This window comes from Schizosaccharomyces octosporus, assembly GCF_000150505.1.
Source record: "Schizosaccharomyces octosporus yFS286 unplaced genomic scaffold supercont6.3, whole genome shotgun sequence".
Classification (NCBI taxonomy): Eukaryota; Fungi; Ascomycota; class Schizosaccharomycetes; order Schizosaccharomycetales; family Schizosaccharomycetaceae; genus Schizosaccharomyces; species Schizosaccharomyces octosporus.
Genome location: NW_013185621.1, coordinates 4,153 through 16,652, shown reverse-complemented (window position 1 = coordinate 16,652; position 12,500 = coordinate 4,153). Strand labels below are relative to the sequence as shown.

The 12,500-nt window shown below is 38.6% G+C and overlaps 1 protein-coding gene across 1 annotated transcript; it reads left to right on the top strand.

Annotated features, from left to right (window-relative positions):
• Positions 1–2,128: 2,128 nt before the first annotated feature.
• SOCG_06266 (uncharacterized protein) lies at positions 2,129–8,454 on the top strand (the record flags this gene model as incomplete). The annotated part of the gene is made up of 2 exons (XM_013165393.1): positions 2,129–5,915; positions 5,975–8,454. The coding sequence occupies 2 exons, from the start codon at positions 2,129–2,131 to the stop codon at positions 8,452–8,454; spliced, it is 6,267 nt and encodes a 2,088-aa protein (XP_013020847.1).
• Positions 8,455–12,500: the final 4,046 nt, after the last annotated feature.

Here is a 12,500-nt window from a genome sequence, read left to right as displayed (position 1 = left end):
GTTTGGGACCGTTGGGACCGTGGGGGGCCAGGGACCTTTTAGTTTTTAGGGACCGTGGGGGTTGTTTTCGAGGACCATGGCCCCTGTATGGTCCTCTGGGATGGGACCGAAAGATTTTTTGGTTGGGGGGGGGGGGACCATTCAGGACCATTTGGGGACCATGGTGGCAGGGAGGAAACACAAGCAAGTTAAGTTGTTGTTGAAGATGAAGATGTCAATTTTGATTTTGATTTTGATTTTGATTTTTTTGGTTTTGTTTTTTTTTTTTTTTTTATTATTCAATTAAAATAGTTTTTTTCTTTTTATTCTAATATTTTTTTTGGCGAGTTTCAAGGCTCGTTCATGAGATAATATTTTTATATTTTTAAACAATAAAAGAAGAAAAAAGAAATTGAAAAAAACTATTTTGATGCCGTTTGAACCATTAGATATCGAGTTATTGCTAAAGAAAGAGTTCCTATAGAAAAGGTAAGGCGGTGGCACAAAGGCTGGTGGTGAGTGGACTTTGTCGTTGAAAGGCCAACCAAGACCAAGTAGGCAGGTAAGTACGGTACGGTAGGGTAGGGTACGTTAGAGTAGAGTAGGGTAGGGTAGGGTAGGGTAGGGTAGGGTAGAGTAGGGTATGTCTAGACAGAGAGAGAAAATGTAGTTTGATTGCTGAGAATATTCGAAATTTTTTTTTTCATTTTATATTGTTTTATTTGAAAAATGCAATATATTGATAAAAATTTCAGCACGTATATCGAGCTCGTTTTTGAGATTCTATTTTTTTGTTTTTATATAATAAAGAATGAAAAAACATTTTTAATGAAACTATTTTGACGCAGTTTCGTCAAGAAATGATCGAGTTATTCGCTAAAAGGAATTATTATGTTTACTTAGCGGCTCTCGCTCATAGTTTGCAAAGTATGACGTACAAGGTAAGGGTAATGCATAAAAGAGAATGCTTGTAAGATTTATACAGACAAAAGGAAAAGGCCAGACAGAGGTCGTAGAAACGTAGCAAGTATAGACAACAGATAAAGCAAAAAGAGATGAAGTGACCGAAGGATGAGAATTCAAATGGTTTTTTCTTTTTTCAATTCATTTTATGTCTGAACCCTACAAGAAATTGGGTTGCAATTTTGTTTTGTATAGATTTTTTTTGCTTGAAATACTTTTCTCATTAAGCTATCGGGTTTTTGGTCAAAAAATAGAAATAAATAAATAAAATGATTTAATCAAATCCAAAAGACATCAAATCAAGGTTTTAAAGTAACAGAAAAGACACAATTCAAAAAAAAAACAAAAAAAAATAAATAAATAATAAAAAGTAAATAAATAAACAATGTGGGAAATAAACCAATACGCCGAGATTCGAACCCATGTACCTTCGCACAAGTCCGGGAAATTTGCAATAATCGACGGATCAGTTGATTACTAAGTTTTGACGTATAGGTGCGGGGTAATAGATGGTTGACGGACTTCGCCTTCCGTTTCTTTTTCTTTGTTTGTTTTACTTATCAGCAGAGTAGACAAAGAAGGGAGGCTTAGGGATACGGTGATTGGGAGGTCGCGTCGCGTTTCTTTGTTGATTTTCCCCGCTAGATCTGCCTTTGTATATCTCTTTTGTTTATTTCAAATATGACTATAAATACCCTTGTTAAAACTGTTTATTGTTATTATTCTTTATTAAATGTAAAATATAAAAGAAAGAAAGAAAGAAAGAAAGAAAGAAACAATCAAACAATGAAAGAGACAATGGTTGAAAAAATCCTATATAAACTAGCTTAGCCAATTGCAAATGTTGATAGTGAATCGACAAAAGACAAATATTGGATTTTGTCGGTCTACTGGTTTCAGTCGTTTTCATTTCATTGTTTTATTATTGATTATTTCTTATTTCTTATTTTATAATTTTATACTTTATACCCCTCACCCGGAGAAAAGAAGAAACGAACGACAAATGTTTTCCTGCAGATACTGTTCCCAGAGCTTTTTGTCATCCAATACTCTTGATTATCATCATCGAAAGTTGCATCAAAATTTTGTACACATAGCGATAAATGATAATCGGGATCCTACTGTCGTAAAGATGGTTCGGAACGAGGGTGGATGCTTTGTATGTTGCTGTAAAAAGCAGTTTACAATGCCTAATAAATTTAGGGAACACGTCAAGGGGTGTGGCACGTTTATTGATCTGTATGTTGTAGGACCCAAGGAATCGAGGATAGAAGCAGCAAAGAACAATCAGGATGTGAATGTTGTTGCAAAAGGAAACGATAAAATTATAGAGGGAAAGGAAGCTGTTTCGTCTATTGCTATTGATGTTGATGATGAAGAGGACCAAGATGAAACAAGGGACGACTATGGAAACGATAATGATGATAATGACAATGACGATAATACCGACCGAAAGGACGCGAATAATGATAATGACAAAGCCAAAAACAATGTACAACCGCAAAAGAATCAAATTTCGACCGATACCATCAACAAACTTCAAGACGAAACGGCTTTACCGTCTGACTATCGTTCTTCTTTCAATCTAATCTCCTCCCATCCAATTTCTGTTCCTGCACTATATCCGTCTCTTACTCCTACACCTACACCTACTCCTTTTCCTTCTCCGTCTCCGTCTCTTACTCTTACACCCAATCGTCTTGAGACTGCTTCGGAAACAGCATCTTCCGTTGCTAGGATTGGTGTTGAAGACGAGACGTTTGATATGAAGCAAGAATGCGTTTGGCAAGGTACCCAAGATAACTCTTGTTGCTCGCATGAGTCTCCTTACTACGAGATCAACCAAGGGTTAGCTACCTACGGCTTGCAAATTTTATCGATCCATGCTGTATCGTGCGTCGAATGTGGAGGTCTGCTGGATGTAGAACATGTCAAATCACACATGCAAAACGTTCACCATGTTTTTCGCTTTGAAGATGAGGTTGAAAACCTGTTTAAGCAGATGAATCACATCGATCTAAAGAGTCCATCCACCGTGTCGAACGAGCGTTCATCCTCATGGGAGACGTATCCGTGTATATTCGGCTTGCCTGTTTTGTTGAATGGATACGAATGTACCATTTGTTTTGATAGTGGAGGAGGTTTTGTTCATGGAATTGCGGACACGTTTTACCGTCATGTTCGACGGCATCATGGGAGGACCGTGAATGTCAATGAGTGTATGCGACGAGTTTCGTTGCAAACGGTGAAAAACAAAAGCTATCAAAGACATCGATACTTTAAAGTGGATTTCGCTCCCGTAGTAGGAGAAGATAGAAATCATCAATTGGATTCGTTGATTGATTCTTGGTATTTGGATCGTGTGGACGAAGATTCTGATGCCGATGCAAATACAAATACATATACAAACACATACGCTAGAAAACGAAATGCAACTGAAGAGTATGGCGACGACAACGATTCGGTGGATGCTCGTCAAAAGAATTTGCTAAACCAGCAACTGGGTTGGGGAGCCATTGTCAAAGCACTTGGCCGTAACTGGCAAGGCTTGATTGGATGGCATTACATTGACGGAGCCATAAACTCCAAGATTATCCTGGAAGAGTTGATTCGGTATTATTATAGAGGATTTCAGTACTTGAAGTGGATGATGATTGGCACGAGAAAGTTGTTTACAGAAGGAGGAAACTACAGTGCGCAAGAGCGTGGGTTGAATCCGCTGGAGCAAAGGGTCAGCGTCGTCAATTATGCGCGAAGTACTGCTCGGTATTTGATGTTTTTATTACGACGACCAAATTGTCAAAAGAATGGCCATGTACGATCCCATTTGGAACGGATGTGCAGAATCGTTTCGGCTGAAGCTGAAGCTGAAGCTAAAGCGAAACAAGGCGGTGGTCGAAAACGAAAAAGAGATGAATCACACCTAGGAAAAGAAGCAACAGTCGAAGACGAAGATGCCAAAGTCTCTGAATGGATTGATACCGCTATTGGCGATGATGATAATGATAATGACAATGACATTATCATGATGGAGGAAGAAGCGTTGGATGAGAGTGAAGAAATCGAACGCGAACGTGCTTTACAATTAGAGTTGGAGCAACAGAGACAAGAGGAAGAAGCTGCTGGTATACAGAAAGACCAAAACAATGACCGAGGGCAACAGGACGGTGACGACGTTGACGACGACGCTGACGAGAAGGAAGAAAGAAGAGGGTTCTACTTTCGAAAGGATGAAGCGTATGCTGAATTGCACGAGGCATTAAAGTTGGCTTTTCTACGACAGTACGAATTCTCGGAAAGTATCCGCGACACAGAAATCGTCAAGTTCTTGGCATGCTTGTCTCTGCGTGACGATGGAACGTCAAGGTATGCGTATGAAATTTCGTCGTTCTTTGCTCCCTTGATTTATACGTGTCGTTTGGTCGCTGCCAGTGAATTGCAACGGTTGGTTGAGGAAGGAAAAGTCACACTGTCTTCTATACCAGAGTTTCATACGGCTGGTTCCTTTGCATACACACACGTGTTTCGCTATATATCTCTGGGCAAAAGGAATATCTACGACATTCTGTATGAAGCCAACAAAATCGTACGTGATGTGACTAGGACGGAGGGGTATGCGAATACCTTGGAAGGTCTGAACCCGTCAAGGGTATTGTTTCGACCGGCGTTCAATGCCAAATATACGATTGTTGGGAGCCATATCAACAATATGGTTGTCTTGGACCTAAGTGATCTGAGCCATCTGTATGAAAGCATGTTTTCAAGGTTGCAATTGCTCTTGGAGGAATTATGCTTTGGTGTGGATATGGAAAAGCTACTACCAAGTTCTTTGTTACAGTCAGTTGGTGACGATATTAACAATAGCAAGCTGGGGTATTCCTTTTTCAAAGAATCCGTAGACATTCGGATGACGAGAAGTGTGCTGTTGCGAACGGTTTTGAAGAATGATGAACTTCGACATCGATTTTTGCCGCTTGTTTCCAGGGACGACTTTTACGACTATTTTGAAGAGCTTGTCCAAGCGAACAAAAAGAAAAGCCAGAATGGCACCCAAGAGCAAGACTGGACCGATAAAGAGAAAGAGAAAGAGAAAAAGAAAGGCTCGAGGATAGAGAAAAAGAACGACATGTCGTGGATGGATGACTTTGACGCAGTCTTCAAAAAAGATTTGAAATGGTCAAAGACATCGATTCTGAATTATGAAACAAAGGCGACCAAGTTCAATGAGCTGTTGTTTTGCTTGGTCTATATTTCGGCTGGACAACCGGCGAGAGCAAAAGAAATGGTACATTGGACGCTGAAGAATTCAAAGTACAAAGCACGAGAGCTGTACTTGATGTTTGGTCGTTTGATGATTTACAGCCGGTACGACAAGACGAGAAACATGAAGTTTGCGGAAAAGCCAATCCCTCGATTCCTCCCAGAGTCTCTGTCAACATTGGCCCTTCGATACTATGCACTAGTACGTCCGTTTCAAGCATTCTTGAGCTCTGTGAAAACAGGAAACAAACAAGCAGCTGCTGTTTATACGAATGCTATGTTTGTTGTGAATGGTGGGAAACGTTTGGATAGTGGGATGCCTTATCGAATATTTCCAAAGGTGACATATGAATGCCTTGGAAAGCCGTTGGGATTTCGAAATTACCGACATATTGCTCATTACTTTAAAGAAAGAAATTTAGAGGAAGACATGAGCAAAAATTCGTATTTTGATCTACAAGCCGGGCATACACGAAGTACAGCGCTTCTCATATATGGACGCACGATGGACAAGTTGCATTATTTGCCAGCGGATTACTTTGCGAATTTTTTTCGAGCAAGTTTTCAATGGCAAGAGCTGCTAAAAATCAAAGACAACTCTGCGCATGGTCTCTTGGTTGAACAATGTAATCCAATCCTAAAAGAAATTCGCGAGTCGACGAAAGAATTGAAGAGCATGCTACACAGTGCTAAACAAGCGGTTGAAGAAGAAGGTAAAGAAAAACAAAAGGGAGAAGAAAAGTCGCCATTTCGGCAACAACAACAGCAACAGCAACAGCAACAGCGACAGCAACAGCAACAGCAACGAAGGAACAACCTTCGTGGTCGGATACTGGCTCTCGTGGGATTCCTCCTTCACAGATCTACGTTCAACTTTGCCGTTGGGCATTAGCCCAATTCTGTGGACTGAGTGCAAAGTTTCGGTCCAAGAAACAATTTCATTCAGTTTATTTTTCTGTGCAAGGTCAGAAGAATCTGATTATTGTTCTTCCTACAGCATCGGGTAAGTCATTATCATTTCTGTTGCCAGCCTTGATTGATAAAACCATTCGACCAAACAATACCACATTGGTTGTTGTACCCGCGATATCCTTACGTGAGGACATGATGCGAAGAGTTAACGAAACAGGACTTGTCGAATGCACGAATACTTGGACTCAGTACAGGAACCAACCCGTGACTCCGTCGTTAAAACTGCCCGACCTGTTTATCCTTACGTACGAGTCTGCACTGTCCAATTCTGCATTGGCTTTCTTTGAGAGTCTTGGCGTTGCTGGTCGCTTAGCTCGTGTTGTTGTGGACGAAGCCCATAGTCTGTTGACGGATAGTACTTGGAGAAACACTTTGCTACAGGCACCAAGATTGTCGGCATTGTTTGCACCGATTCATCTGTTGAGCGGAACGTTTCCACGACCGCTGGAAACTTGTGCTAGCAAAACTTTTGGTGCTACGTTTACCGTTGTGAGAGACATATCGACAGCGCGACAGAATCTATTCTATCTTTTACGTCCGCTAGTGGCTAATGCGTTTTTGAACGAGTTGAGCGTCTTGATGGAAAGAGCTAATGTCTATGAGGGCGATGGTCGTGTGATTGTGTTTTGCCAAAAAAAGCACGAAGTGGAATACCTGCAACGAAAGATTCAACGGTCGGATCTTTTCCCTTGTACAGATGCCACGATTTACACGGGAGATTTAGATGAAGCGGAACGAAAAAAGTCGTTTGAAAAGTTTCGCAACCCGAATGGTAGGACACGAATCATGGTAGCAACCAAGGCGTTTGGTCTTGGGATCGACTATGGTGAAGTGCGTCTGGTAGTGCATTATGGATTACCGAACTCGTGTATGCAGTACGCTCAGGAAACAGGGCGAGCGGGAAGAGATGGTAAGTATGCTATTGCAGCTCTTTTCTACCAGGAACACGATTCTGTGTGGTCCAAGCATGTGGACGAGTCGATGAAGATGTTTATGAAGGACAAGACGATGTGTGTGCGTTCATACTTTGCAGCAGAGATGGATGGGGATAGTGATTGTTGTTCTTCATTTGAGAATTGTGTATATTGTTCTAGGTGTGCACAGATGTTTCTTGGTGAGTCAGCAATGATAAATATTCATGGATCAAACTTGGGGAACGGAGGAAATCGTACGATCGATGGAAGTACTAGCGAAAATGCTCGTACAGCATATAGTTTCTCACCAAACATGGGCGTGAGCATGAGTAAGGGCAATGGCAACGGCAACGGCAACGGCAAGGACGAACGTAACTTTTTGGAAAGTTCGACGCCAAAGTCAAAGTCAATAAAAGTTGGACATACACAGTCTTTTTCTTCCGAGAAGGAAAAGGAAAAGGAAATGACAACACCCAAACTTGTTTCTGCCAGTACTCCAGAGTTGAGTAGTGGTATGTCTGGGACAACCTTGTTGACACCGGGCAGTTCTAGCTCTATTATGCATTCGCCAACGTTGAAAAAGAATTATATTTTGGATAAGCCTGCGCATGACAAACTTGGAAAGGACGGTAATTCTCCAAAGGTGGATGATGAGTATCGTGTTCACTCGCCGTATATGTCGTTTCAGAAGCGGCTCGCTGCTTGGGACAAAGATTCGCCCGTCAAGAGAAACAAAAGCGCTGGTATGGCGACGTTGAGAAAGCCTGGTGGATATGTTGGAGTTGATAATGAAGAAGATGATGATGATGATGTTGAGCAACAATTGCAGCGCAAGAGATTGTTGGAGTATAAGAGTCGTGTTCAAGATGTCAATCAACAGTTGATGGATGAGAATGCGATATCAGCGTCAGTTGCTGAATTCTTTGGGGTATCGAAAGACGACTGTTTGTTTTGCTTGATTATGGATCCTGATTCAAAACTCAAACAGCATCAACCGGGCAGATGCCCGATTGAGAGGAGTGCATGTTTCAAGTGCCGTAAAACGGATCATGGAAGAGCCCATTGCAAGATGGATGTTCAGTTTAAGGGAGTATGTAAGTATTGTGGATTAACGATCCATGAACATGATTCTGGTGACTTGGGATACACCCCGGAATGTCGTTCTTGGGCAAGAAATCGATTGATACCGCTTACTTATACGGCATGGAACAGTAGACTGTTTAAAAAATCCATTGCAAATGAATTTCTCAATGGAGATACCACAGACGAAACATTTTACAAGTTTGTTTGTACCTCAACTACGAGGGTCTCTGGGTTTGTTCTTGTGATTCGACATGTGTTGGATGAACATTTGCATGCTCTGTAGCCCACTAGTTTAGGGATGAAAGTTTTAAAGTTGCAGGTTCAACTTTGACTCTTTATTTTAAATTAAATTAAACTTAAAATTCAAAATTCAAATTCAAATCAAAGACAAAGTCAAACACTAGATGACTGCTTTGTTAAATATCAAACACATGATTGCTTTCATGTTGAAAAACTTTGCTAAATACTGTATAGTTATAGAATAGAGTAGATAGATTATGATAATAGATAATAGACAAAAATTATTGAATACAATTTAGTTGAATTCGATTCCATCGTTTGTAAATGCTGAAAGCTGTAGTTTTTATGTCGTAGTGTCTTGCTTACTTGGGAACTAGTTCAAGATGAAGATGTAGTTAAAAAGTTCAAAGTTTCGAATTGACTTTTTTTTTATAGTTCAATTAGAATAGTTTTTTTCTTTTTCTTTAAATAATTTTCATGTCGACTTTCTGGGCTCGTTCATGAGATGATATTTTTATATTTTTAAACAATAAAAGACGAAAAAAGAAATTGAATAAAGCTGTTTCGACACCATTTCGACCGCTGAATGTCGAGTTATTCACGATATTGTCTATGGTATGGATGGGCGTATCTACGTACTTAGTAGCAGTTGGTGGTGAGTGGTGGGTCTTTTGTCGTAGACAGGCAGAGACAAACAGAGACAGGTAGAGACAGGTAGATGAAAATGGAAAAGTGATTGTTGAAAATGGTCAAAAATTTTTTCATGTTATATTGTTTTATTTGAAAAATGCAATATACTAATTAAAGTTTAAAGGCGTATATCCGACTCGTTTTTGAGATTCTATTTTTTACGTTTTATTGAATAGAATACAAAAATACAAGTTTAACAAAACTCGTTTGAAGCGATTTGGACTGCTAGATGTCGAGTTATTCGTAAAGAAAAGGTACGACATGCACTTGGTATGTAGGTAGGTAGCTAGTGCTCTCGACTTGGTGCTGGAGTTTGCCGGATAAGATTGGGATTAGGCACTGGAAGCCAATTTGCAAAACTGATTTTAGCCGTAACGTCTTGACAATCGTAGTACACTTTACCAGAGTTGGGCTGCGGTGTGATATGGAATGTAATGCATTCTAGCGACATCCATAAAACTGAAAAGTGAATTCTCTCGTCGCTATGTAAACAGCCATAAAGACTCGCAAGCCGAATACGATAAGTGGAATAGGACTACACGCAAGCGTCTACTATACATAATAATGATATATAGCGTAGTATATAAGTAAATAAACAAAAGTCAAAAAATTAGTAAATAAATAAAAAAAATAAAAAAATAAAGTGAAAATATTCAAAAAAAAATTTTTGTTTTTCTATTGTTTGTATGAATAAATAATGTATATTCAGACATGTTTCAAAGCGTGTATCCAGCTCGTTCATGAAATAATATTTTCTTTATTTAAATCAATGAAATAAAAATATTCAAACTCAACAAAGTGCTTTTGAATGGATTTCATTCGCTAGATGTAGAGATATTCGCAATTTTGTCAATACAGTAGGTGAGTGAGTACAGTGGGTGTCGCAAGTAGATATGAAAGGAAACAGCCAGCGAACGAGCAGTGTTAAAGAAAGACAAACCGAATTATAACAAAATGAATTATAAGACATATTCGTTGATGAAAGAATAATTGAAACAAAGAAAGAGCAAAAAAGTCATAAGTCAAATTGTTGCATGGAGGAATACAAGTCAAGCACAAGTCCAACCAGATTCCAGCACGACCCAACACTTCCAACCCAAGTAGCATATTGAAAGTAAAAGTTTATTTTGATAATAGGCAGCCTGTAGTAGGATAGCTCTGTGCTTGGCAGATAGAATTCTTTGTCGTTTGTCGCTGAGTTTGTAAGAGAATAAGCAAGTGAATAAAAAGCAGAAAAGCATAAAATAAGAAAAAGATGAAGATAAAGAAAAAGAAAAAGATAAACTTGAAAAAAGTAGGATGTTTGTAGAAATCTGAAGCGGAGAAAAGAAAAACAGCTACGCAAAGGCAAACACTTTCTTCATCAACGATTCGACCAACTATTTGAATATTGCATGAATTCATTACACGTTTTATAAGTTTTATAAGTATTATATATTATATTTTATATATTTTAATTATATATTATGTAGAAAAATATTGAATTTGTTTTAGAAAATGAGAAAACAAGCTATGCTCAACGAAATAAACGAAATTTGTGTCGAGCAGTTGTAAACGGCGTGGCGTTGTTGCAAGAAGCCAACTGAATATAGCATAGAGTAGATAAAGATACAAACATTGTATTGTGCTGAAAACAAAAACATTAATCGAAAGAGATCCATCAGAAAACAAGGGTATTCTTACAACAACATACTATAGCAAAAGAAGGGCTGTAGACTGAATCTAGATAGCTAGAAATAAAAAGAAACTATCGATGAAATGTTGAAATAAAGAAAAATACAAGAAAATGATGAATAGAGGATGATATTGGGCAGAAACGTTAGTGGAGTACTTGATTATCCTTGTTGGCAGGTGATGTGGGTGATATAGGTTTTACAGGTGATAGGTGATAGGTGATAGGTGATTCAGGTGATAAGGTAACCTGGGTGATGAGGTGATAGAGGTGATAGGTGATAGGTGATTCAGGTGATCAGGTAACCTGGGTGATGAGGTGATAGAGGTGATAGGTGATAGGTGATAGGTGATTTAGGTGATTTAGGTGATGAGGTGACAGGTGAGCGAGGTGACTTGGGTGATAGGTGATAGAGGTGAAGACTTGGTGAAAGGGAAAATGTTACATAGGAAGAGAAGGAATTAAAAGAACGAAATAAAGAAGGAAGAAGAATGAAAATAATTTTTATGATAATAAGAATAACAAAAAAATAAAATGAAATAAAAAGTAGTCAGTAAAGGAACGTAGAAGAAGAGAAAATAAAAAACATAGAAATGAGGATGCAGAGAAGCAATAAGAAAAGTAGGGGAAGAATGAGTGAACGAAAAATAAGAAATCAAACAATTAAAAGCAGAAATACTCGTTAAAACATGGGTAGGGAGAGAGGTAGAGTTAGAAAGGGGGGAGAATGGAGTTGAGTTGGTGAGTGCTGGGTAAGGAAGAAGGGACTAGAGGTAGAAGTACAGCAGAGTAATTTGGATGAATATGAGTAGATAGGAGGAATTAAAGAAGGACAGATCAATGAGAAGAATAGAAATATAAATAAAAGTTGAAGAAATCTTTGTTGGAACGACAAGGAGAAGAGTAAAGAGACGAAAGGATGTTTGGGTGTATAACTAAGTCAAGACACGATATATTCGTTACGAAAACATCAGAATAGAAATGAAAAAATAAAAGAAAATGTTTGGTGTGTTACAGAATGAAATGGGAAGAGTGGTTGTGGAGTGTGGTAGACAGAAGGAGAGCAGAGGAGGGTAAACAAAAGAAAGGAGAGAGAGAATGTGAACGAATGGATGAATATGAATGAAAATGACAACGCAATGCATTAAAAAATAAATTAAATAATATAAAATGTATTTGACACCATACAGATAAACACAAGTGGAAATAGAATATATATTATAAAGTGAGAGGCAGAGGAGATAGTTCAAGTAGAAAACCCAAAATAAGAGAAAGAAATATTCGTAAAAAATAAAAAATGAATAGAATAATTAATAAAACATACAATGGGAGCGAAAGCAGTCGTATAGCAAGCACGGGATGAGGCAAAACATCAAAATGACAGGGGAAGAGAGGAGTGAGAAGGGGGACTGAAGGCAAAACAAGCAGAGATATTCGCAAAGAAAATAGAAAATAGAAACTAATAAAAATATAAATATAAAAGAATGGTCGACAGTAAGCAAGGAATAAAAGTATTTGAGTGTTGGACAACTAGTGAATGAACAATAGATGTACAGAAGCAGAGGGAGAGAAACAAAAAACAAGAAACGATCAGAACAATAAAAAGAATATTTTAAAGAAGAAATATTCGTAAAAAAATGAGGAATGATGGGTGGAGAAAGAATGGAAAAGTAGTAGTAGGCAGATGAGAAGGGAGGGAGGGCCATGAGAGCAGAGAGCAGAGAGCG